Genomic DNA, 27,453 nt, shown 5'->3' on the forward strand with positions numbered 1-27,453 from the left:
TTATGACATGGCGCTTTATCCTGCTGAAAGTAGCCATCAGAAGTTGGGTACATTGTGGTCATAAAGGGATGGACATGGTCAGCAACAATACTCAGGTAGGCTGTGGCGTTGCAACGATGCTCAATTGGTACCAAGGGGCCCAAAGAGTGCCAAGAAAATATTCCCCACACCATGACACCACCACCACCAGCCTGAACCGTTGATACAAGGCAGGATGGATCCATGCTTTCATGTTGTAGACGCCAAATTCTGACCCTACCATCCGAATGTCGCAGCAGAAATCGAGACTCATCAGACCAGGCAACGTTTTTCCAATCTTCTATTGTCCAATTTCGATGAGCTTGTGCAAATTGTAGCCTCAGTTTCCTGTTCTTAGCTGAAAGGAGTGGCACCCGGTGTGGTCTTCTGCTGCTGTAGCCCATCTGCCTCAAAGTTCGACGTACTGTGCGTTCAGAGATGCTCTTATGCCCACCTTGGTTGTAACGGGTGGTTATTTGAGTCACTGTTGCCCTTCTATCAGCTCGAACCAGTCTGGCCATTCTCCTCTGACCTCTGGCATCAACAAGGCATTTCCGCCCACAGAACTGCCGCTCACTGGATGTTTTTTCTTTTTCGGACCATTCTCTGTAAACCCTAGAGATGGTTGTGCGTGAAAATTCCCAGTAGATTAGCAGTTTCTGAAATACTCAGACCAGCCCTTCTGGCACCAACAATCATGCCACGTTCAAAGTCACTCAAATCACCTTTCTTCCCCATACTGATGCTCGGTTTGAACTGCAGGAGATTGTCTTGACAATGTCTACATGCCTAAATGCACTGAGTTGCCGCCATGTGATTGGCTGCTTAGAAATTAAGTGTTAACGAGCAGTTGGACAGGTGTACCTAATAAAGTGGCCGGTGAGTGTATATATATACTGTAAATGTATATATATATATATATGTTAAGGCGCCATAACAAAATAATCAAGGATGAAGTTAGAATTCAAACCAAATGACATCATTCTAATCATTTTCCTGCTAGAGTTCACTTTGTTACATACAGACTTTTCAAAATAAACTCCGTTTTAAGGCAACTTATTGAAGAGGTGGAGCGATTGGTGCAGTGAGGTGAAGGACAAGAAGGTGATCTACTGAAGACCATTGAACCCTCAAGCTGCTTTCAGCAGGAAGTGATGTCAAAGGAGTCCAGAGAACCACGGAGTCATTGGTGCAGGTTTCATGCTCCTCTGACATCGTGTTCATTCTTCTCTTCTCTCTGTGGTTTCGCTTTGTGTTTCCTTCAGCCTTTTGTTTTTAAAGTCCGACTTGATTTTATTTACAATTTCCCTTCTGTTCACACTTCACATGAACTATTCATGAACCAACAGGTTTACACACAGACGTCTCCAGCTGGGACTGAAATGGGAAATATGATCAAATAATTAAAAAACACGTATTTTTGGATCTGTTTTTATTCTGTTCACGTCTCTTTAATTGATTTTGCATTCTGTCGCTGTGGAAAAAAATAAATGATAAAATGGCGGAACCAGACCGGCGGTGTTCTTCAGAGGAAGCCCCGCCTCCTCAGGTGACCACCGCAGGGCCCAATTCTGGAAAATAAATAATAAAATAACGATTGGGGTTAAATGGTTCATTTGATATCTGTCGATACAAAAGGTACTTTGTGGTAAAATGGAGATCCTTGTTCTGGCACGTTTCAACCTTTGTCATCTGCTGACACAACATCTCAAGTGACTTCCTCTGAGAGCTGCACCAGAACATGAGGCTCCGCCCCTCTCGTTAGAGCCCATTGAGAGCCGGGGCAGCTGGGAGTGTTTGTCCCCTCGCAGTGCACTAAACCAGGGTCACGGGTCAGAGGTCAACCCCGCCCCTGCTGCTGGAGCAGCTCTAACTGACACAGAGCCGAGCGCCGTCACCTGTGACGCGGAGAAGTGGAAACGTGATGATCCCAGCGGATTTAACTATTGTCCCACAAAGCTGCTGTTCTGCAGGTGCATTTCTATGGAAACACACACAAAGGTTATTGAGGAGCGATGAAGAAACACAGCAATCATCCTCGTGTGATTCATCCGACACTAAAGTGATGTGGTTTCTCCTCTCAGAGCAGCTCCTCGCGTCCACGGCGCCGGACTCAAGGTCTACAAACAACCCACGAGATGAACTCTGATCTGCTGTGAGGATATAGATCATAGAAATATGTACCATGTTGTCCCCAGCTGCAGGGCGGGGACAGATGTGCTCCTCTGGGTGGGAGAAAGAATGAGGAAGTGGGAGAAAATCAGAGGAAGCTGGTGGAAGTGAGAGAAAGTAAAAGGAAGTGAGAGGAAGCGGGAGAAAATGAGAGGAAACTTGTGGAAGTGAGAGGAAGTGGGAGAAAATGAGAGGAAGCTGGTGGAAGTGAGAGAAAGTAAAAGGAAGTGAGAGGAAGCAGGAGAAAATGAGGGGAAACTTGTGGAGGTGAGAGGAAGTAAAAGGAAGTGGGAGAAAATGGGTGGAAGTGATCAGAACAATGATCCCATAATCTGTCTATAAAATGTCCATCTCAGTCTCTTAAAGTCCAACATGAATCTTTTAAATACAATATAAAACTGTAAAAAGAGGAAATCTCCACATCTGAGAAGCTGAATACAACATGGCAGCAGTTGCAGAAACGTTATCTTTTGATCGATTAATCGATCCGTCGATTAGTTCCGTCTAATTCATCACAGTCATTTCACACAAGAGGTGAGATTGATGAGACGTCAATGAAACTTTGTCTTCTTCATAAATAACCACCTTCTTGAGGTCAGTCCGTAGGTCACCTGGATGAAGGTGTGATGTCATACGTTAAGGCTTTAATGGCGATGGTGGATGGGGGATGAAGGCACAGCGTCCTGCGTGTAGGTGATTCCTCTCGTTGTCACGGCGCCGTTAAACCAAAACAATCTCGATTCAATCTGAAACAAAAGCAAAAGATCGACGCTGATGAAGAGGAGGAGGAGGAGGAGGAGGAGGAGGGCTTCCTCAGCTCTGCAAACCACTTCAGCTCTCACTTGAGTGCCTCTCTTTGGGCCCACACGGACCCCCCCCCTCACCGCTTCAGATTGGAATTCCTCCACTTGGCAAAGGCGCGCCCCCCCCCCCCCCACGGGGCATTCGGCACACACCGAGGGGCATTCAAAACGCATTAACACCAAATCAATGGGAAACAGGGAAAAAAGCAAAGGAGAAGAAATCTCCTTAGCAACATAATCTAGTGAGAAGAAAAGGAAAAGAGACGTTTACAGAGGGGGGGGGGGGCGGGGGGTCCTGGGGGGGCACAAAACAAAATCGAAAATTAACACAGAAGAAACTGTTCCCTTTTCTCTCTTTTTCTTCCACAGGGAGCACAATCAGCTACATTAACCCCCCCGCCCCCCCCCCCTCGCCTGATAGAGAGACCGTGGAAGGGAACAACCCTTCAGACCAGCTGTAACTTGACGTTTTACAGAGTTTGGATTGTATTTAGTCATTAATCACCATCTGAACTATTTAGTTAAGTTTTACAGCAAACGCTTTTTGAAAAAAAAAAAAGATTAAATAATTCATCAGTTTGACCTAAAAAACCTGCTGGAAGTTGGGCGACACATGACAATAAAAACGTGATTTTACCAACGTGATAAATAGCACCAGAATGCTGCAAACAAAGCAGGAAAACTCCCAGAATGCTTTGGTTTCCCGCCAATGGGAAACTATAACTGGATTTAACCTTTTCCTCCAGTGAGATGGTGCAGAATGTTAAACGGTGCACAATCGATTGATGAAACCCTGCTAATCAATCAGCATCCGTAGACTCCCCCAGGAAAGAAAACCTGCATCAAAAAGGTCTCTCTTTGAGTCGTCCCGTCTCAGGGACTTTGTCCTCTGAGACGGACCGCCGCTCTACGCCGACTACGGAATAAAAGAACCAAACGTTACACCACAAAGGAGCCCCCCCACCCCCCCACCTCCCATGCCCCCCAATCAACGGGTTGCATTAATTTGTGTGTATTTTGGAGGGCAATTAGCGCCGGAGCATCGACTCTGGCCACCAGCAGCCCTTAAGATGACCTCTGACCTCCTCTACATGATCAGCCCATTGAGTGGAGGGCCTGCTTTAATTAGGAGGTCATTAAGAGCCAACCTCGCCCCCCCATGGGAGCACATAAAGCTGGCGAGATGTGCTCTTTCCCCCGAAACGCAGCTCCACAGAACCACAAGTTCATTTTGGTGACGTTTGAATTCACGTGAAGTCTAACGTGAATTCAAACGTCTCCGTCTCTCAGTGAGCGAATAGAAACCAGCGGATCATTAACGCCAAACGTGATTGGCCGAGAGGTGCCGAAAAAGAAAGAAAGGTCGACACCGCGCCCAAAAAGAAGAGTCTAAAGAGGTGAAACAACAAAGTCAGAAGGAGCATAAAGGTGAAGAAAATAGATGACGAGCGAGTCCTTTGGATTCAGCGCCTCTGATTTCACACTCGCACAAAGAGCTGCAGAGTCAGCTCCATTCAGAGGGTTTATAAATCACCTCAGCATGCGCAGACCGTGGCCAAATCGCCCAATTACCCCCCCCCGGCCCCCCCACGCCCCCCCCTCGCCCCCCCGACACACCGGGGCCCGATAGAGGAGGCCGCGGCACAAAGGGATCACAGGCCAGATAAACGACCCTTTAATGGAGTCGCCCACTAAACAGGCCCGAACCGCGCGCCCCACTTACGTATTCCTTCACGCCGCAGCCCCTCCGCGTTTCCTCCCGCTACGCCGCCACGGCAGTCCCAGCTGGGAGGGGGGGGGGAGGGAGAGAAAAATGACTCTGCGCTCTGACACTGCTAAGCCCCCCTCCGACCCGAGGCCCCTTTCAGACTTTTGGCCGAACAAAAGCATCTGTTGCCATACTGTGCCGCTCAGACCCCCCTTAACACACACACGCACGCACACACACACACGCAAACGCACGCACGCACACACACACACACACACACACTGAGGAGGTAGGATGAAGAGAAAGCAAAAGGCAGCACTGGGCCCGTATGCAGCTGAGGCTGCTCACCTTGTGGCACAAGCTATTGTGAGCCCCATTCCAGGAGCTTCTCCATCCATCTTTGTGTCCTGCATGGACAAATAGAGAAAGAGAGAGGAGAAACTTTGTATGACAGAGCGAGAGAGAGAGAGAGAGAGAGAGAGAGAGAGAGAGAGAGAGGCACAAGACTGCAGCTGCAGGATGAATAGGAGAGGGAGAGAAGGGATGAGGGAGAGAGAGAAGGGGGCAGCTGCAGGGTGGTCCCACCTCCTCGTTCCCTCCAACCTCGAGAGGAGTTTGGCTCTTCTTTGGATTCATACACTGCTTCAGTGCTGCAAAGGGTTCCACTGGGAGGGGGGGGGGATTTGTGCACAGAGCGACAGAGGTCTTTAGGAGGGTGGAGGGAATAAATAAGATACTCACCTGCAAATATTATGCATCAAAAGCAGGGGGCGACTCCTCTGCTCCCATAGACGTCTATGAGGAAATGACTCTACTTCTGTGTAGTGACCAGCAGGGGGCGACTCCTCTGCTCCCATAGACGTCTATGAGGAAATGACTACTTCTCTCATGATTTATTCCCTCAATAAACATTGTACACTGTAACAAATTACTGTAAAATTACGAGGATTTCTCAACAGTAGCATACTGTTCGCAAAGGTTGAAGTCTTGGCAGAAAATATTTTTTACAGCACGCTACTGTTTAAAGTTGCGGTATACTACTGTATTTATTCCTTTTTCGGTTGACTCTAACTCCGCCCTCTACTCACATCATATAATCACATTGCATCAATTGTCGACTTCTTATTTAGCACATTCAATGTAAAGACTTTATCTTATTTTATTCTCACATTGCACCAATTCACCAAGTCAAATCCCTCTATGTGTAACATACAAATGGCTTCTGATTCTGATCTGATCAAGACAGTATAAAAAAAACCTGTGGACATCATCGATTCGTAATTATATTTAGGGCGTGAAAGTTTGACTCTGAACCATATTTCCACATTGGAAACAAGAACACCAGGATGCAGTGTCCTCTCCTTCTCCCTAGGTAACACCTTTTAAAAATTTTAGTTCCCTAAAAATGTAGTTCCAGACTTTGTCTTGGTTGTAGATTGTTGAGAATATGTTCAGTGTTCCGATTGTATTGAACAGTTATACGTTTTTTTTGTTGAATACGTTAAAGGTTCATGGGCCATTCTGAATACTGCAATGGGATGGCGCTGTTTTTGCCACCAGCCTATTTAACACCAGGGCTAATTAGTGCAGGTGTGGCGCACAGCGAGGCAGATAACTTTTGACCGTGAGGCACGGCGGATTGTGAACCGAATTGTTTGTTTTTCTTTTCGTTATATAAATAAATGGATTGACATATCCGACGTTAAGTTAAGAAGTTTGAAAGTAAGTTATTTTTAGTTTAAGACACAAACAGCACGCCGGAAACCACGAGTACAAAACAACTTAAATGTGCGCCAACAATTAGTCAAAAGTTTGGCTCAGTATGAGAAAAAGACCGATCAAGTTTAGACAGCACGATCCTTGTGCTGTTTGAGCACCTTGTCTTCGACGGCGATCCGCTGAATGGAAACGCTGGCGCGTGCTTTGGATATAGCGTTAGTCGTATACTACGGGCGCAACGCGTCTCACATTGGACAGTGGAGCAAATCACGCAGCCACGGGCGGAGATCGGCGACCGGTAGCGGGGATCGGCGGCGGAGGTCGTTGACGGACAGCGGTGATTGGTAGCGGATGTCGGTGAAAGTACGCTGGAGCCTCACAGTGGATAGTGAGGCAGTCCGAACTCTGTCACGACGGAGGTTGGTGACCGTTCTCACATTGGTCAGTGAGGATTGGACACTACGTCACCAAGTGAAGAAAAGTTGGTTGGACCTGGAACGAGCCGCGAGGTATGAGCAGTTAAACACACACGAGTAGGAAGGAATGAAGCAGAGCTGCCTGCAGTTATTAAAGTGTAAACGGCAAGACTGACGAGAACACAATGGATGGACATTTGGTTTATCGACATTGACATTTTCCAACAAGGACTTGAAATAAGAGACATTTGGGTTTGCAAGAAATGAAAATGTTAATGGTTTGTTTTTTATTCTGATGCTCGTTTTTCATGATATTGTGAAATATTGCTGTTTTCTGGGTGGTTGACTGGAAAACAAGGTAAAATGGATGAAGATCATCAAGGTACTGAGGTAACAAATGTGTCAGCTGACTTACAAAAGGTTAATGAGGATGAAGCCTCCGTGAAAAAAAGGTCTGTAAAATTGACACAAAAAGTACTGCTTTCCAAACTAGGTGGCTTAGAGACACTAAGAAAATCCAAGTTAAGTAAAGCTGCCAATATAAAACAAACTATTCAAGGGTTAATGTGTCAGTCTGGTTATGAAGCTGAAATAAAAGGTAGCTTCAGCAAATATCAAGCTTTGATTAAAGACGCAAAAGTTGCACATAACCAACTGCTTGAGTTGCTACCCGTAGATGAAAAGGAAAGGCATGAAACCTGGTTCAAAGCAAAGCTGTTAAGTGTGAACGAATTTTGCCATTGCGTAGAAAATCGTTTTAAGAGTGCAAATAATGGTACTACTGAAACCGTTGCCCTTGAGGATGATATAGAGCCAACGGATAGTGTATCAAATGTTGGTACATCATCATGCACTAAAAGCCGTACCAGTGAAAGATCAAGTCGATCAAGCAAAGCTGCATTGGAAGTTGCGCAAGCAAAAGCCAGGAAAGCTGCACTCATAGCACGTGCAGCAGCGTTAAAAAAGAAACATGAATTGGAACGGGAGGTGGAATCAATAAGGAAAAAACTGGAACAGGTGGAAATGGATGCTGAGATTGAAGCCTCAGATGCAGAATTGGCAGTACTGCAAACATTTTCAGATCAGGATGGTATGGAGTCGTACTTTGAGAAGCAAAAATCAAAAGAAAGCCCTAACATTTCTGAGGCGAAGTTTGAAAAATCTACAAGATTGATGAGTAATAAAGGTTTATCTACTGCTAATGTTGCACATGCAGTTGATGACAATTCTACACAACAGATTCTGCAAAGGCAAAATGAAATATCCGAGCTGCTCTTACAACAACACAAAGCAAGCCAACTGCCGCCTAGACAACTACCTGTTTTCGAAGGTGACCCATTGAAGTTCAAAATGTTCATGCAAGCTTTCAAGCATTCTGTGGAGGAGAAAGCTGCATCTAAAGGGGATTGCATGTACTTTTTGGAAAGGTACACCAGGGGGCGTCCTCACGACCTTGTGCAAAGCTGTTTACATATGAGTGCGGAGAGAGGTTTTGAAACAGCTAAAGCTCTCCTACGGGAACACTTCGGCAATGAAACAAAGATTACAGCAGCATATATGGAAAAGGTTCTCAACTGGCCTGTGGTGAAGCCTGAAGGTGTTTTGTTTCTACAGGACTATGCATTATTTCTACGTGGATGCTATAATGCAATGTCAGATTTGGAGGACATGAAAGAGCTGGACTTGCCGGCTAACCTCAAAATTATTGTTTCAAAACTTCCTTTTAAATTAAGGGAAAAATTTAGAAGTTCTGCTTGCGGTATTCGGGAGCGACAACTCCGCAAACCTAACTTTAAAGACGTTGTACACTTTGTGGAATATGAAGTAAAAATCTTGTCTGATCCTATTTTTGGTGATATTCAAACTACTGAAAGAGAGAGGCAGGTTAAAAGGGATGTGTATACAGCCAAGTCTAGGTCGAAGCAAGGTAACTTTGCTACAAACGTCTGTGCTGTTAGCAACGTGCAACGCAGGGACACACAGGAAGGTAAACTCAGGGAGAGCAACATCGGCATCAATTGTTTATTCTGTTTGCAAGATCACAGTCTGGATGAATGTCAACGACTTGCAAAAAATAAACATCGTGAAAAGATCAACTTCTTAAAGGAAAAAGGAGTATGTTTTGGGTGTCTCAACATTGGGCATTTGAGCAAAAATTGCGATAAGCGGAAAACCTGTGCAAAATGCAAACAGAGCCATCCAACAGCTTTACACATTCACGTCAAACAAGTGGACAAATCGATGAACAGCAGTGGCATCTATCCCAAGGAACCTAAACCAGCTGTAAACCATACGCTTGTGTCAGCTCAGACATTTGGGAGCCAGACCGGGGCCGGTGGTAGTGGAATGCTCTCCATCCTGCCAGTTCAGGTAAAAGCACAAAAGGGCAACAAGGTCATTCAGACTTATGCTTTTCTGGACAATGGCTCGACATCCACATTCTGCTCTGAAGCTCTTATGCGTAGACTTAATCTTACTGGAACAAAGTCCAAAATAGGTTTGTTAACGATGAGCCCAAAGACATCAGTGTCAACATACATTGTGAATGGACTTGAAGTAGCTAGCCTTAATGGAACAAGGTACTACAGTCTTCCAAATGTTTACACACAGAAAAAGATGCCAGTTGACACAGCAAACATCATGAAACCAGAGGACATATCACAGTGGCCTTACCTTGATCACATTGAAATCCCTGAAATTGATGCTACCGTGGAGTTATTAATAGGTACTAATGCTTCAAAGTTGCTAGAACCATGGGAAATTGTGAATAGCCAAGGTGAGGGTCCTTTTGCTGTTAAAACCCTATTAGGGTGGGTGATCAATGGCTTAGGAAAGGATTCTAAAGACAATAGGAACGGCATTGGCTATCCTTCTGTTTCTGTAAACAGATTATCTGTAGAATCACTTCAGCTGTTATTGGAGAAGCAGTACCAAAGTGACTTCAATGAGAAAATCGCCGACGACAATGAAGAAATGTCAAGGCAAGAGGCAAGATTCATTAAAATAATGGATCAATCTGTAAAGTTAAAGGACGGACATTACAGTTTAAAGCTGCCATTTAAAGCCCAAGAGGTAACTCTGCCAAACAACCGTTGTATTGCTCAACAGCGCCTCATTGGACTAAGAAGGAAAATGGAAAGAAATGAGAAATTCCACCAAGAATACACAAGCTTTCTTGAAAATGTCATCAGCAGTGGCTATGCAGAAATGGTACCACAGGATGAGTTGCGTTGTGGAGAAGATAACCTGTTCTATATACCTCATCATGGCGTATATCACCCAAGGAAGGGCAAGTTGCGAGTTGTCTTCGACTGTGGAGCTAAGTTTAAAGGAACTTCTTTGAACGAACAACTTCTGCAGGGTCCGAACCTTACAAGTTCCTTAATAGGAGTGTTTCTACGATTCAGACAAGAACCAGTTGCTTTTATGTCTGATGTGAAGTCTATGTTCTATCAAGTTAGAGTGGCCGATGAAGACAAAGACTTTCTAAGGTTCCTGTGGTGGCCTAATGGAGATCTGCACAAGCAAGTTGAAGAATATAGAATGACTGTACATCTCTTTGGAGCAGTGTCGTCGCCTAGTTGTGCATGTTATGCTCTAAGGAAGACAGCAGACGACAGTCGGAATGGATTTTCGGATGAAGTGATTGACACGGTATATAAAAATTTCTATGTGGACGATTGTCTGAAAAGCTCACCGTCTGCGCAGAAAGCAGTACAGATTGTCCAGGACCTGACTGAACTTTGCCAGAAAGGAGGGTTTCATCTTACACAGTGGATAAGTAGCAGTCGCAAAGTCCTTGAAACAATTCCTGAGAAAGAACATTCTCAAAGTGTGAGTGAACTAAATTTGGACATAGACGAACTTCCGGTGGAAAGAGCACTGGGGCTACATTGGTGTCTGGAAAATGACAAGTTTAACTTCCATGTAAACTGCAAGGAACGGATGCAAACACGGCGAGGGATCTTATCAGTCACTAGTGCAGTGTACGATCCCTTAGGGTACGTTGCGCCAGTCCTTCTTCCAGCCAAGCACATATTACAAGAGTTGTGCAAAAGGAACTATGGCTGGGATGAAGAAGTTCCACAAATCTTAAAACAGCAGTGGATAAAGTGGTTAACTGACCTGAAAGAGATCTCAGAGTTCCGAGTGAGTAGGTGCTTGAAACCACATGACTTTGGAACACCAGTCCACGCCCAGTTGCATCACTTTGCCGATGCCAGCGAAAGGGGATATGGTACGGTAACTTACCTAAGGTTGCAGAACAAAGCAGGTCATGTTCATATTTCCTTTCTTCTTGGAAAGTCCAGAGTAACACCTCTTAAACCCGTAACCATTCCTCGTTTGGAACTCACTGCTGCCGTTTTGGCTGTTCGAGTGGACAGGATGGTAAAATCAGAGTTACAGCTTTCTTTGTCAGAATCCTGTTTCTGGACTGATAGTACTACAGTCTTAAAGTACATCAGCAATGAAAACAAAAGGTTTCGAACATTTGTGGCCAACAGAGTAGCCATCATTAGGGAATCTTCAGAGCCAGCGCAGTGGCGCTATGTTCACACAAAACAAAATCCTGCAGATGACGCATCTAGAGGACTGACAGTCCATAAGCTTTTGAACAGCAAAACATGGCTATCGGGTCCGGAATTCCTGTGGAGAGCAAGAGAAACATGGTTACAGTACGAAGTGGAGTCCACATTGGAGGAGGAGGATCCAGAGGTCAAAGTGGAAATCTCCACAAACGCAATAACCATTCAAGAGGATAATGCAACCAGCCAACTCATCACCTATTTCTCTGACTGGAAAAGGTTGAAAGTCGCAGTTGCATGGTTGCTGTTGGTCAAAGGGACTCTATTGGAGTTGAGTCAAAGAAGGAAGCAACTGGTGAAAGATGGAATGGCTAATCTTGATGTTGACAGAAAAATGTTGGAAGCCAGAAAGTCATTGAAACGAGAAGGTGTATCAACGGAGGATCTATTAGCAGCAGAAAATGCTATCCTTCAGTTCTGTCAGAGGGAAAGATTTGACACTGAGATTTGTGCACTAAAGACAGGAAAACCTGTTAAAGGGTGTAGCCCTATCTACAAGCTGAATCCTGTCTTAGAGGAAGGACTGGTAAGAGTTGGTGGAAGATTGTCCAGGACTGCAATGCCCGAAGAGAGCAAACATCCAGTCATCCTGTGTAAAGATCAGCACATCTCCATGTTAATTCTTAAACATATTCATGAACAGACAAGACACGGTGGGAGAAATTACATCCTTTCCAAATTGAGAGAAAGGTTCTGGGTAACTCATGCCAATGCAGCGGCAAGGAAAATCTTGTCAAGTTGTCCTTTTTGCAGACGTCACCAAGGAAAATTGTGTGACCAAAAAATGTCGGATCTCCCCAACGAGAGGATTACTCCAGACTTGCCTCCATTTACTAATGTGGGAGTGGACTATTTTGGGCCTATTGAAGTAAAACAAGGACGTTCTTATGTGAAACGTTATGGGGTTATCTTTACATGCATGGCCAGCAGGGCAATTCATTTAGAAGTGGCACACTCGTTAGACACAGACTCCTGCATCAGTGCTATTCGTCGATTCATATGCCGGAGAGGACCCGTGGCACACTTTCGCTCAGACAATGGCACAAATTTCACCGGTGCAGAAAAGGAACTAAAAAGAGCAATTGCAGAATTAAACCACAGATCAATTGAGAAGGCTTTAATTCATGACAATATCAAGTGGACGTTCAACCCACCTGCAGCTTCCCATCATGGCGGTGCTTGGGAAAGCATGATCAGACTGGTCAGGAAGGTCTTGGTATCTGTTTTACATCTACAGACTCTAACTGATGAAACGTTAGTCACAGTCTTATGCGAAGCCGAAGCAATCTTGAATGACCGACCAATTACGAGAGTTTCAGAGGATCCTAATGATTTAGAGCCACTAACACCTAATCATCTTCTTACTTTGAAAAGAAAACCAGTTTTGCCTCCAGGTCTGTTTGATCAAAAGGACCAGTACGTAAGACGAAGATGGAAACAGGCTCAATATCTTTCAGATTTGTTCTGGAAAAGGTGGACGAAAGAGTATCTTGCAACGCTACAGGAAAGACAAAAGTGGAACAAAACACAACGTAATCTTTTGGAAGGAGATATTGTTTTGATTGCAGATGCTACAGCACCACGAAATTCTTGGATGATTGGAAGGATTATTAAAGCCTTTCCAGACAAATCAGGCATAGTTAGATCTGTGCAAATCAAAACCAAAACAAATGTAATTGAAAGGCCAGTGACAAAATTAGGACTATTGGTAGAGCAGTCAATGTAAAAGTAAAACAAACGCACCAAAAGAGGGTCAATTTGTTTGTTTGTTTATTATTTTTGTTTGCAAACGTACGTTTCGTTGTATGAATGTCTCCATACATGAATTGTTTATAATTGTCATGTCTTGAAGTGTCATGAACAATTAGGGGCCGGTTGTGTTGGAGCCATTCTGAATACTGCAATGGGATGGCGCTGTTTTTGCCACCAGCCTATTTAACACCAGGGCTAATTAGTGCAGGTGTGGCGCACAGCGAGGCAGATAACTTTTGACCGTGAGGCACGGCGGATTGTGAACCGAATTGTTTGTTTTTCTTTTCGTTATATAAATAAATGGATTGACATATCCGACGTTAAGTTAAGAAGTTTGAAAGTAAGTTATTTTTAGTTTAAGACACAAACAGCACGCCGGAAACCACGAGTACAAAACAACTTAAATGTGCGCCAACAGACATCATCGATTCGTAATTATATTTAGGGCGTGAAAGTTTGACTCTGAACCATATTTCCACATTGGAAACAAGAACACCAGGATGCAGTGTCCTCTCCTTCTCCCTAGGTAACACCTTTTAAAAATTTTAGTTCCCTAAAAATGTAGTTCCAGACTTTGTCTTGGTTGTAGATTGTTGAGAATATGTTCAGTGTTCCGATTGTATTGAACAGTTATACGTTTTTTTTGTTGAATACGTTAAAGGTTCATGGGCATGACGGTAGGAACAGTAAAAAAACAGTATAATGCTGTTTCTATACAGCACTGTACTGTGTCTATTTTTACAGTATTATGTTGTTGTAATTTACAGTAGGCATGCTGTAGAAATACAGTAGAATACAGGAAATGTTGCTGCCAGTAGATTACTGTAAATTAACAGGGAAATTTGTTACAGTGTGAGTTTATGGTCTGTCTCTAGTTTCAAGTCTTCTTCAATGTAGCATGATGTTCATTTAGTGATTTGTGGTCCATGTAGAGTCAAACAGACCATAAAGGAATGGATGCTTTAGGGGGGGGGGGCTAAGCACTAATTGACAGGTCTTCACCAGAGACGTCCTAAAAAAGTCCTAAAAGTCCACTTTGCTCAATGAAGCTTCAGAACATCAGTCCACAAACCAATGGGTGACGTCATAGCCACTATTATTATGATGGTAATACGAAAAGGCCCTGAGAGACATTTACTTATTACATATTTCAGTGGGAAAGCAGAAGTGATGGAAACAAATAGTATAAATATCTGGTGCCCATTCCTTGACACATTTCTCCTAAATTATTAATAATATTTGGTAATTTTGGGATTAGAATATAACTTTGTTTATAAACCGTTTGGCTTCATGCTCAAATATTTTTTCTTCGTAATTTACTCTGAATATCACGGAAAATGAGCTGCTAAAGGTCTGCAGCTCGATTGGAGGGTTTCTAGTTATTAGTTGATGTCATCAAAGGGCCGCAGAGCTTTAACGTCAAACTTCAACAGCTTTGGTTTAGATCTGTTTTTTGAGGTAAGCTTTTCAGTAAATCTTTGATCGACAATTATGCAATAACAAGAATAAGTATTTTAGTTTTGGTTGGTTTTTGGTTCAGGTTGTGATATGTAATTTATTAGACAAAGATTAACACTCCTGCATCAACACTTTCAAAGTATGCAACCATAACGCAGTGTGAACTCCGCTCGATAGTCACTGCGTTTTACTTCTTCTGTATTGTGATGCGATTATGAACCAGCGGTACGTTCTAACTGGTCCTCAGCCTGGTTTCTGAACCATAGATGAGGAACCAGCCGTATGTTGTGGTGGGTCCTCAGTCGGATACGTAGATGAGGAACCAGCGGTACGTTGTGACAGGTCCTCAGTCTGGGTTCGGATACGTAGATGAGGAACGAGCGGTACGTTGTGACAGGTCCTCAGCCTGGGTTCAGATACGTAGATGAGGAACCATCGGTACGTTGTGACAGGTCCTCAGTCTGGGTTCGGATGCATAGATGAGGAACCATCGGTACGTTGTGACAGGTCCTCAGTCTGGGTTCGGATGCATAGATGAGGAACCATCGGTACGTTGTGACAGGTCCTCAGTCTGGGTTCGGATGCGTAGATGAGGAACCATCGGTACGTTGTGACAGGTCCTCAGTCTGGGTTCGGATGCGTAGATGAGGAACCATCGGTACGTTGTGACAGGTCCTCAGCCTGGGTTCAGATACGTAGATGAGGAACCATCGGTACGTTGTGACAGGTCCTCAGTCTGGGTTCAGATACGTAGATGAGGAACCATCGGTACGTTGTGACAGGTCCTCAGTCTGGGTTCGGATGCATAGATGAGGAACCATCGGTACGTTGTGACAGGTCCTCAGTCTGGGTTCGGATGCATAGATGAGGAACCATCGGTACGTTGTGACAGGTCCTCAGTCTGGGTTCGGATGCGTAGATGAGGAACCATCGGTACGTTGTGACAGGTCCTCAGTCTGGGTTCGGATGCGTAGATGAGGAACCATCGGTACGTTGTGACAGGTCCTCAGCCTGGGTTCAGATACGTAGATGAGGAACCATCGGTACGTTGTGACAGGTCCTCAGTCTGGGTTCAGATACGTAGATGAGGAACCATCGGTACGTTGTGACAGGTCCTCAGTCTGAGTTCGGATGCATAGATGAGGAACCATCGGTACGTTGTGACAGGTCCTCAGTCTGGGTTCGGATGCGTAGATGAGGAACCATCGGTACGTTGTGACAGGTCCTCAGTCTGGGTTCGGATACGTAGATGAGGAACCAGCGTTATCGTTGTGACGGGTCCTCAGTCTGGGTTCGGATACGTAGATGAGGAGCCAGCGGTACGTCGTGACAGGTCCTCAGCCTGGGTTCGGATGCATAGATGAGGAACCAGCGGTACGTCGTGAACGGGTCTTCAGTCTGGGTTCGGATGCATAGATGAGGAACCAGCGGTACGTCGTGAACGGGTCTTCAGTCTGGGTTCGGATGCATAGATGAGGAACCAGCGGTACGTCGTGACGGGTCTTCAGTCTCTCCCTCTCTCACTGTGTGCTTTTTAAGATTGTGTTTATTATTCAGCATTCAGCAGGTTGGAGTCATTCATCCGATCTCCACCGAGGAATCTTTGTCCGGCTGCTCCTCTTCAGACCCCTAAGTGTCAGGGAGGGGGGGGGATCGATTTGATTCTAATCGGACCATGAAAAGAACATGATCTAACTACTTTCAGACCGGAGTATATTTAGGCCCACTCCTCTTTGCACACTCGCTCTCTCCCCCCGAGCACCCCCCCCCTACTTTAGAGCAGGCACAATGAGGCTGGCCAATTTGAAAAAGCTTTGAATGTCTTGTCAATGACTCTGTGAATAAAAGAGGGAGAGAGATTTGGAGAGGGAGAGAAAGGAAAGCAGCAAAAAAAGATGGGGAATTGAAGGAGGGGGGTGGGGGGGGGCATAAAAATTCCAAGAGTTGTTTAAGCGTGGGTGGGTTCATTTGCATGACAGCGCCGTGTGAATACGGCTGACCTCTTGGACCGGCCCGGTGCTCGGCCGAGCTGCAGCCCGACGTGCCGGCTTTGACCCGGCTCATTGACTCTGAATGGATACTCCGGCTCTGAGGGGGGGGGGGGGGGGGGGGGGTCGGGGAGGTTGGGGGTGCCCGGGGGCCTCGCGGCTCTTAGTCGGGGGACCGGCATCTGCAGAACTCCACCTCCGGGCCGGTCCTGGCTTCTGTCCCAGAGACGAGCACCGTGAGGGCAGATCTCCTAAAAAAAACAAGAACAACTACCCCCCTCCCCTCCCCCAGGCCTGCATTCAGCGAGGGGGGGCGAAAAGGACAAAGTTTTTAAAAATTTGCTGGAATAATTTTCAGTATCAAAAGTGATCAATATATTATATATTTATATGTTTATTGTATAGGGTTTTATAGGGATAAGCTTAACCCTATTTCATCATAACTTAATTGTAATATTTTCTCATTTATTTTCTGTCTCTTTCTTTGTTAATGAATCTTGGACATGATCCTGTTTTGTCTTTGCTTTTTGTTCCGTTACGTAGTGCATCGCGTGGATGTCACTATCTTGTTGTCTCCTTTTCAAAATAAAGGACGTTTGAAACGCAGAAGCCGTTAAGAGGCAACGAGCTGATTCTGCAGAACGTGCATGTGGACCGGCAGGTGCAGCCGAGTCGTGCACGTGCAGCTCCATGAACACGCATCACTTGATGGCTCTATGATTTACTGCAGCAGGCAGGTGAGAGGACAGAGAGTGCACCGGGGGGGTCGGCCCTGCGATGTAGCCTGCATACAAATCTTAGGGGAGCCCCCCCCCCTCCAGAGTCCCAACAACACAAAGCTCAGACAGCCTCCAAACACTCGCAGAGCGGGACGGTGCAGACAGGAGCTGCCCCCCGAGAGCAAAACACTTAAAGGCCTTTGTCTTTCAGAGCGACCGATGAGCACAAAGCTCTGTTTGTTCTTCTGTTGGAAGGATTATTCCACAAAAACAAACTTATTTCTTCTGGCTCCTCCATAGCAGCACCTGTGTGTTGATGCCGCTGTGCAGGGCGCTGAGGTCATGAACCAAAACTCATTTTGAAAAAACACGATCGGTTATTTTTTGTTGAACTCTCATGCGAGGCTGTGCAGTCCAGAGAGCGCCTTTACAAAGATCAAATATGTATATATATATACACAAGTATTTAGAGGAATTGTTCAATTTAAAAAAGGATTAGAAAAATAAAATAAATCTATGTTGAAAAAAAATAGAAAACATAAAATGAATATAAATTACATAAACGTAAATACATTGATTTTAATCAGATATTAGGGATTTATCTTATGTTTTAAATGAAATGTAGAGTAGTATGAAGATAAAATGAAAGAATGTGATGTAAAATTACCTTAAAGTTGTACTTTAGCAGAACTGGAGTAAATATACCTTCTTGTCCTAAAATATAATTTTAATTTAAGATGAGTTTTAATTTCTAGCAGCAGTGTGTGCCATTTAGAAATATGAAATACATAAATGCTATAAAAGATCATTCATTTTTAAATTAGTTCACACTTTTTACAATAATCTCATAATAATAAAAATCAGTCAGATCTTAATGGTTTGGGATAATTATTAATTTGTTTAATTCTAAACGATTGGATTTTTCTTGCTTTAAAGGAGAAATTCTGGTAGTGTCTAAATTACATAACGTGTTCTTTAATGGTGTAATGATTTATTTCCAACGAATGTACCATCATTAATATTTAAACATAGAATATCAAAAGCGTGTGATTCAGCAAATCAAGTTATTAGTCATTTCTTTACCCTCCACTTCAAAACCTCACTGTTATTTTTTTTTTATTTTTTTAACTCACTTTTATTTTGTCTTCAACAACATGAAAACATGCATTTTCAGTTACAGTTACATTTTACAGTTGTTTGTCTCGGTGCACATTCAGGTTCAGAAAGAACAAGAGACATGAAACGGATCCACTGGTATTTTTGATGGTTTTTACTGAATTTTTAGCAGCTGACAACCAGAGCCGAGGTTTGTGTTCCTGAGGCTCGGTGCTGCTGCAGGATGCAAACTCCCCCCCCCCCCGACCCCCCCGAGGGCTGCACAACAAGTCGCGCGTTGTGTAACCAGGCTTAAGAGCGTCTTCAGGACTTCCTCTGAAGCCCTGTGATGCACGCGATGGACGCCGACCGCTGGGGGGGGGCAACAAACTAAATGAATAAAAGTAGGAGCCAACTCACAGGACTTTTCTTTTTTGTTAAGAAGCAGACAGCTCTGTTTAGTTCATGCATCATTTTTAAGGGTTTATAGGATTTGGGGTCGGAACATTTAACTGAAGTCCCTCCAACACTTGAAGCAACACTGACAGCAGAATAAAAGTCTTGCTTCTGGTTGTGAAAGTTGACCAATCAGGAAGCCAGAAACGACGGCAGATGACTGTGAAGCTCCGATTAAGGCGCATTGATGTGATGACCCTCGTGAAAAGGACCCATGGAGGAAGACGCTCATGTAGAATTCCAGGAGGCTTCCACAGACGCCGGTTGAATGAACACCAACCAACGGCTGTGAAGACCGAAGAGAAACCAGATCGACGCTCCCTTCATCGTCCAAATGAGCCGCCTCCATCCTCCAGTAAATCGCACCACCACCACCATCACCATCACCATAATAGATGGAGAAATGCGGCCGTCATCTCAATTCCAGGAACGTGAAAGCTTTCCCATTTGAAAGCCCCCGTTTGACCTCGGGAACCCGGGGAGGAGGTCCACAGCGACAAGCCGCCCGCGAGGCGCTAACGGGCCGCGAGGGAAATCGAGATAATGACTCTGCTCGCGTTTTTCCCAAATCAATACAAAATCTGAGGAGAGAAGAGGGCTGTTGGTGTACAGATGAGGTCCCTGTGGAAGTCCCTCAGCGGCTACACGCCAGCAAATGTCCCCCCCGCCGCGAAGCAGAGTGATTGACAGGTACGAAGGTGCGGCTGAAGCATTTTGGGGTTGGATTTTTCTTCTTCTCACCCCGATGGAGAGCGGACGGAGCTCCATTCATGGCGCCGGGCGGCGACAAAAGACGCGTCCCGGACACACATTCCAGCCCGCTTCTGCTCCAGCACACAAGCTCAATCACCGGGATCCCACCCTTTTAAAGGGGGGGGGGGCGGGGGGGTTGGGAGGAAAGGGCTACAATATCACCTCCTTTAGATGGAGGGGGAGGCCGTGGAGAAACTACCGTCACTCACTTCTTTGGAACATTTCCTCATTTGGGTTCCAGGGGGCAAGTCAGGGTCTCTCTGGTTGGGGAGGGGGGAGGGGGGGGGGGTGATTGGTCTCCATCCATAACCACGGCTGTTTTTTTATTTGTGGTTTTGCGAGCAGGGCGGAGATGTTCCTCTTCTCCTCTCACCTGTTCTTCTGTTCTCCATCGCTCCACACGACTCTCAACAACTGACTGACGAACAGAATGCGTGGAGAACATTCCCAGAGAGCCCAAAGGCCTCGTTGGGGTGAGAAGGCGATCGTTACCGAGGACCAAAGCGCCTGTTGGTCTCCTCAGAGACCAGCGAGGAGCCGATAACGAGTCCACACTGAAGACGCCTCCCGAGAAGCAACGGGACACAACATCAGGAATAATTTGACAACTCGAGCAAGAGAAGATTGAAATAAGCACCGCCTCGGTAATGGCCTTTGCTCAGTCTCTTGGAAGCCAGCCGGGGGCAGGGAGGGGTTAGGGGGGGGGTTTGGTAGGGGGGGGGGGCAGAAAGACGGACGGCTAACGAAGGCGTTTCTCTGGGAACGTAACTGTGCACCGTTTATCTCGTTTCCCGGGCTGGTTTAATTGTGCAGACGCACACACACACACACAAGTGTGGACATCCAGACGCAGGGAGGGGTTTTTAGGGCCGTGGAGGGGGGGCGGGGGGTGGTTGGGGAGCGGGGGGGGGGAACTCACACTTCAGTCTGGAGTGTCTGGTCCGAGCAGCTCAGAGAGGCTGGAGGAGCGTCTCCCCAATTAGAGGGGAGCCCGGCTCGGGACGCCTCCGCGGGCCGAGGGTCCCGCTCGGCTTTGTTCAGCAGCCTCCTCTCACACTGAAGCTGTCACTTTACTGTTCTATGGGGGGGGAGTTAGGGGTTCGGGACGCACCCCGGTTTCCTGATCCGGTCCTGCAGCTCTGAGCGGAACCGATGAGGGAGCTTCAGGCTGAAGAACCAGATATAAAAGCCTCTTGGACCAATAAATGGCACATCGGCCCCTGTCATCTACACTTTGTGGTCTTTATAATATCAGTTCTACAACAGATGCAACTTTAACCCTAACCCGTGCAAAATTCTAACTTTTTCTTAGAATGACGCCCCTTGGCGGCCAAGCGGAAGAGGCGGTGCGTCCCCCCCCCCCCCCCCAGAGCCTCCCGCCGTTAAAAGGAACTGCTTCTCCTTTGTTTCTCTCGCCGGGTAGTCACGCCGCTTTAAACCGTAATTATTTCCAACTCATTTTTGCATAGAAACCCAATTATTCACCGAGATATAAATTAGATTCAGCGGAGCCCCCTAAAACTCCTGCTGCAGGGACGCCATTCAGCCGCCCGCGAGATGGACGGCGGCCATTGCAGCTGCTATTCACACCAAGCAGATAATTGTTAATGAAAAGTCATTGCGCGGCATTATGTTGTCCGCGGGATCATTGTTCATTTCCCCCCTTCATCGCCATTGAGATCTATACGGAGGACCAGAGTGTTTCCCTTTGGAGTGGTGGTATTCAGGATCTGTTGCCTGGTAACCGATAAAGGGGCAAATCATCCACTGTATTGGCCAAAGATGGGCCGCAGACCGGCCCGGGGCCACAATGGCAGGTTTGTAAAAAGGCGTCGAAACAAGTTAATGACGCTTGTTCAACAAAACATTAATGGACTTCTTCACGCTTTAATATGGCATGTGATGCGACGTGAATGAGAGGGAGGGGGGGGCAGCTTCAGGGTGCACTTTTACAAGTTTGTGTGTTTTTTTTTTTTTTACTACTGGGAGGAGCCTGACACACACACACACACACACACTAGAAATGTTTTTTTCCACTGAGGAGAAAACACTTAAGATGACTGCAGAGAATTAACCTTTTTTCCTCCTTCTTCTCCTTAAATGCAGTCATTTAAATCTAATTTTCCTGTTATTGAAAAGGCCGGTGATTAATTGCCCCTCAACATGATTTGAAAAGGGGGTGAACAGTGGAGGGGAACCGCTGCACTAAAAGTAAAAAGGACGTTGGAGAGAAAGAGGAGGCGAGAGAAAGGCCCTGAGAGCTTTACACATTTTTCAAATTCTCCCTTTTTTTAATTTCTTATAATAACCTTTAAAACAGTGAGTGATATACCACCGGCTCCATTTGTTGCTCAGGCTTCTTAACCCCCCCCCCCCCCCCCCCCAAAAAAAAATACTGCAGCCCTGTCACCCCGAGCAGAATAAAGGGAATCAAAGGATTTCTTTTCCCTTAAATGGTCTAATGTTCTCCTTGAGTTCGGAACGTAATGGCGAGGTAACAGCCTGTGCTCAGTACCCGGCGGCTTAGCGCGGCCTAAACCCTTCCACGTGGCTCCTCCAGTCCCGCCAATTAGGCCTCATTATAGCCTCATAACGCCGCTCATTTGTGGGATTACTTGATAGACAATGAAATTTTACCGTGCAGAATTATGAAAAAAAAATAACATTAGAGCTCGCATGGTGTGTTGAGGGCGCGCGCCACGCATCATTCCACTTGGTTCTCCCCCCCCCCTCCTCCTCCCCCCCCCCCCCCCCCACTCTCTTGTTATCTGCACCATAACAACTCTGCGTCTTCCTCACTGCGTTCCCTTTATTAGAGCAATTACTGTCCGTGTGACAGACGCGTTTGTTTCTTTTCCACCATTACGCTGGTTGGATTTTAAAGACTTTGTAATTCTTCCAGAAGGTTTAAACGCACGCTCCAGCACGCGCTCCGGTTCGGGTCCATAATGAGGAGGCGCAGCATCAGGGCCGCTGCGCTCGGGTCGGAGGAGCGAAACGGCGCGTCTCCGTCTGAGGGTCCGAGGCGTTGCGCGGAGAGATGAAAGCTAAACCTACCGGTGACCCGCCAGAGGAGGGGGGGGAGTGTGGGGGGGGGGTCAAAGTCGCTAATTAGCGTCACAAGATGAGGGATTAGCGCATTTCTGGAATAGCTGCCTGTTTATCCTGCGCACAGAGCGGCCATTATAAACACTTTCTAATTGAATCCTGATCGGGATCGAATGACCGGCGGCTCATAATTCTTTAATTGCCACGAGCGAGACCTGGACCAACCGGGCAATTAGTGCGTGTGCGGACGCGTGCACAGTTCCTTAAATCTCAATTAGTGGAAATCATTTAGAATTTGCTCTGGGCTTAAGTCACACTAAAAATAAACACATTTTTATTGATCAGCAGACAGAATTAAGAGAGATGATTATTGCAAAGATAAATATTGAAGTTATGTTCCCACATGATAGAAGTCTTTCGAGATCGGCATTACACAATGAGTTAAACCTCACGAACAAATGTGTGTGCAACTCGTGTTTAAAGCTTAATTGTTGGTGACATTGTTTCATAAAGTTGTTGTTTCCGCTGAATAAACTCCGAACAGTTCATGAGAACATCCGCAGATATTTGGAATCTGTCTGGTTATATTATCCTAATGCACAACACTTTCTGAAAATCGGGGATTAAAAAAAGAAAAAGAAAAAGTGGAAGTTGTGATTGGAGGCCCAGGGAGACGTCACGTGGTTCGGGTCGCTGACAGCGTAAACCCTCCGGAGCCGGGTGCGCACGTGGGTGACGCTGCAGGGCCAACCCTCTTCTGGGTCCCTTTTGTTGAACCATCAAACATAAGCACCTTTGGAGATCCCGAGGGGGTTCAGATGAGAAACGGCCATCATCTTGAGAGATCACTTACCAGCGGCGCAAACATGTCCAGGTCTTTTTATGTCGATTCTTTAATAATCAAGGACGCGGTTCGACCGGCGGAGCATCCGGGACAGGACTTCCTCATCCCCATCAGCATGCACTCTCCCAGCGTCATGACGGTCACCGCTCCGGTGTGCCCGTCCCGGAAGACGGGCACCTTCTGCGTGTGCCCGCTGTGCGTCACGTCCCACCTCCACTCCTCCCGCGGCGGCATCCCCCTGCTGAAGAGCCAGTTTGCGGGCCCGGAGGCGCAGTACTGTCACAGGATCGCGCATCAGCAGTCCGCTGCGCTCGCGCACCCGGGACACACACCTGTCTGCACGCCCACGTTCGGCGTCACAGACCCGAGGAGATACCACTGCCTCTCTATCGGTGAGCCACCTGTTCGATAGCTACACTTTCAGCTGCTTTCAAACGAAACGCTGGGCTTTTACGCACGAGGATTTACGCGCCAAGTGTTGTGCCATTTGCTAATTTGTAATGAAATAAAGCTAAACGTGTCTCTTCCTCCAACAGGTGCCTCCGACAACAGCCACATACAGAATGGCAAAAGAATGCGCACGGCGTTCACCAGCACGCAACTCCTAGAACTTGAGAGGGAGTTTTCCACGAACATGTATCTCTCCAGACTCAGGAGAATCGAAATCGCCACGTACTTGAGCCTCTCGGAGAAGCAGGTGAAGATCTGGTTTCAGAACCGCAGGGTGAAGCACAAGAAGGAGGGCAAAGCCACCCAGAGGACCGCGCACAGCGGCGGCTGCAAGTGCACGAGCAGCATGACGGACTACTCGAGGTCGGAGGACGAGGAGTCTCTGTCCCCGGCCTCTGCGTCGGAGGAGAAGGAGGAGGAGGTGTCCCCCATCTGAGCGCGGCCAGACCCCCGCTGCTGCCCGGCACTTTCATGGCCATCGGGCCAAAAGAAGAAGAACAAGAAGAAAAGAAGAACCTGCATGAGATATGAATTGTTCCAAATGTTCGTTTCATGTTTATCCTGCTTCTGAATTTAAAAAAGGAATAAAATGTGAATACGTGTTTTAACGCTGTGGTGAAGTATGACCCAATGTGTGCTGTAACGGTGACGTGTTTTGACCCCTTTACGGGTTCTCACCTACAAACCCGGGTCTAACCCGAGTCAAACCCCACTAAGTGTTGCCCTTATAGACATAGCACAGCACCAAGCATTTGTAAACTATGTAAAATGTGTATTTATTGTAATAAACACGACGAGTTGACCTAATAAGTTCAGTGTATTAATTTGAAAGTATCGAAAACCAAAGAGATTATTTTAATCATTAAGTAATTGAAAAATCTATTGAAGTGTTGATTTAACTCATTCAAATTAGGCACAGAAATAAATACCATTCATGCATTTTAAAATGTATGTAAATAACCAATAGTAAGAATCAGTATTATTATTGTAATGATAAATGTATCATGATGCATGAAGCAGGTCCGAAAACACTAATGGAAACATAAATATCTGAAACCCCTTGCAAAATGATGCAAATATAAGATGAAGATCTTTTTTTGGCGTAAAGCGTTCTTCGGGTTATGAGGACACTTTTCTACACGATGACCTGCTAATATTATTATTAGGATTAGTAGTATTATTAAGCGTCATTATGGCTTTATTCATTTGGAAACATTATTTAACACAGCTCCAAATGTAGCTGTAATGCCTCCTTAGATCGACCCACAAAAAGATTCCCGGTGACGCCCCCACGAGGAGCGGCCAACACTCATTACTGTTCCCTTTGAAAGGGTCTGCTCCGTCAAAGCCACTTTAATTGCGTTTTTCGGTCCCACGTCGGTTGATTATGGCGCGGTGGCTCGAGCAAAAACACACAAAAAAACACACACAAGCCTCTCGGATCGGGGATATATAGAAGTGGGCAAAGGGCTTTGACAGGTTAGATTGTCCTGCCCTGGGACCCGCATTTAGCCCTGGGACCCCCGACGGCCCGCGCGCACAGAGCGCTTTGAGAGGCAGCGCCGGGGTTCCTGCGCGCCACAGAGGACGATTTAGTCACTGTTTCATTAGGCCTGTTTGAACCTTTCAACTTACAGCCGAATTAAAAAAAAGAGGGGGGGGGGAGGGAGTGGGGGGGCACGGGCTAGAATGGGAAAAGACTCTGAGGGGGGATTAAGTGGGAGGGGCTGCTGGGAAATTAGCGAACGCCTAATTGAACTCGTTTCTGTCAGTTTGGGATACATTCCTAATTGAGAGGGGAAGCAGGTGAAGTTTTTGGGGTCCCACGCGGACCTATTCAGGGTGGGGGGGGATAAATGCCCTCCTTTCACAACCCCTCTGGTGATCATATATTATTCTGAGGGAGGGGGGGGGGCACCTAATGAATATATATTGAATATAATCGAATTAGAGTTCCCTTGCAGGTGTGAAAGACCAAAACAGCGCACGACTCTCTCCTCCTCCTCTTCTTCCTCTTCTTCTTCTCTCCTCCTGCTGCTGCTGCTCTTCTCCCTCCTTCTCCCTTCCTCCTCCTGTTCTTCTCCTCTTCATTTACCAGAGTGCATCGATCCGCCGAGTGCCCAAACGTTCTGATCACATTCATCAAACCGTTCAACAACAGAAGAAAATACCCCCAAAAGCAGAGTGCGCGCAGGATGAGCCATTAGAGGCGGAGACCTCGAGCCAACCATTGAAAACGTGCCGATTACGCATGACAAAAGCGAATTAATAAGCGCGCTTTTCATCCGGCTGCAGCTGCTGTCTCATGCAGAGAGAAGGAGCTGAAGTGCCGGTGTGGAAGAAGACACTCGCGGGATGTGGATCTCAACCGAGGCCCGTTTGACCCGCCGGGACATGAGCGGATGGTTTCATCAGTGATTCGTGTTTTAATGGACACACATATTAAAGTAGTGGATTAATTGATCGTGTTTGTTCATAAAGTAAAAAGAAGCATCGACATTTAACCTGCAAGGATTTTATGTGAAACTAAACAAGCTCTTATATTCTTATATTGTATCTCCAGTTTCAAAATAATACACAATATGGTCGGGTTATCGTAATACTACATTTATTGACTACTAACCATTCTTTAGCTCATTTTTATTTATTATTGATATGATCAGACCGCTTTGCTTTTAATTTCTGCACTGAACAAAGTTTGAGTTTGATGTGTTGAAGTTGGTCCAAAAGTAAAATATTAATCAAATCACTGTCAATCAATGTTTGTAATAATCAATAATAGGGTTGTTAAACACTCTCTGGTCCTTGAGGCTTCGGACGAACACCATATTATTACAGTTGTAAATATATTGTGTGTATTATTGTTTCTTTAGAGATGAAGAGATGTCAGTAAAACTTTGAGAACACGGTGAAGACACAGATTCAGAACTACGGACAGCTCCGGGACCAGAGACAGACAAACAGAGACCGATGGACACACATGTAACGTTTCTTTTTGGCCAAACCCGTTGAGACGGAACCAGTCGCGCTCCACACGTTCCCCGAGTCCTGATCCGGAACCAGGAGGCCTCAGGACGGACTTCAGGACCAGTGACGACACGAGCGACGACGCCCGAGCCGGAAGGATCTCACGCGCGCCTGAATTGTCCCACTTCCGTTGGATAAAGCCCCTTTGAAGGTGTAATCTACTTATTTGGACCCGGGTCGCTGTTTTCCAGAAAGCCCCCTGGTGGACACATGTGGAGACATCAGGACTGAAAGAGGCTTCTTCTAGAACTTCATATGAGGAAAAGCTTAAAGAAGATGAAACTCCAGCAGCTGATTCCTGCATGAAGACGAATGCTTTTTGTTTCACACGTGTTTAAACACGCAAATGATGCATTGGATCGAAAACTGGTGTTTTACTTTGTTAGAGAACAGTCTTACAGGGAGTTTCATGGATGTCTTTGTAGGACAACATCCAGAATT

General features: G+C 46.0%; 1 protein-coding gene and 1 long non-coding RNA gene across 2 annotated transcripts; one reads left to right on the forward strand and one right to left on the reverse strand.

Moving 5' to 3' along the window:
- Positions 1 to 951: 951 nt before the first annotated feature.
- LOC119216777 (uncharacterized) lies at positions 952 to 5,139 on the reverse strand. The gene is made up of 4 exons (XR_005120159.2): positions 5,050 to 5,139; positions 2,776 to 2,936; positions 1,917 to 1,999; positions 952 to 1,589 (listed from the first exon to the last, which is right to left on the reverse strand). It is a non-coding gene; the product is annotated as an uncharacterized LOC119216777 (long non-coding RNA).
- Positions 5,140 to 23,505: 18,366 nt separating this feature from the next.
- gsx2 (GS homeobox 2) lies at positions 23,506 to 24,783 on the forward strand. The gene is made up of 2 exons (XM_037469782.2): positions 23,506 to 23,927; positions 24,072 to 24,783. Exons 1-2 carry the CDS (start codon positions 23,510 to 23,512, stop codon positions 24,419 to 24,421), a joined length of 768 nt encoding a protein of 255 aa, XP_037325679.1. The 5' UTR covers positions 23,506 to 23,509; the 3' UTR covers positions 24,422 to 24,783.
- The last annotated feature ends 2,670 nt before the right edge of the window (positions 24,784 to 27,453 follow it).

This window comes from Pungitius pungitius, chromosome 7 (genome assembly GCF_949316345.1).
Source record: "Pungitius pungitius chromosome 7, fPunPun2.1, whole genome shotgun sequence".
Lineage (NCBI taxonomy): Eukaryota > Metazoa > Chordata > Actinopteri > Perciformes > Gasterosteidae > Pungitius > Pungitius pungitius.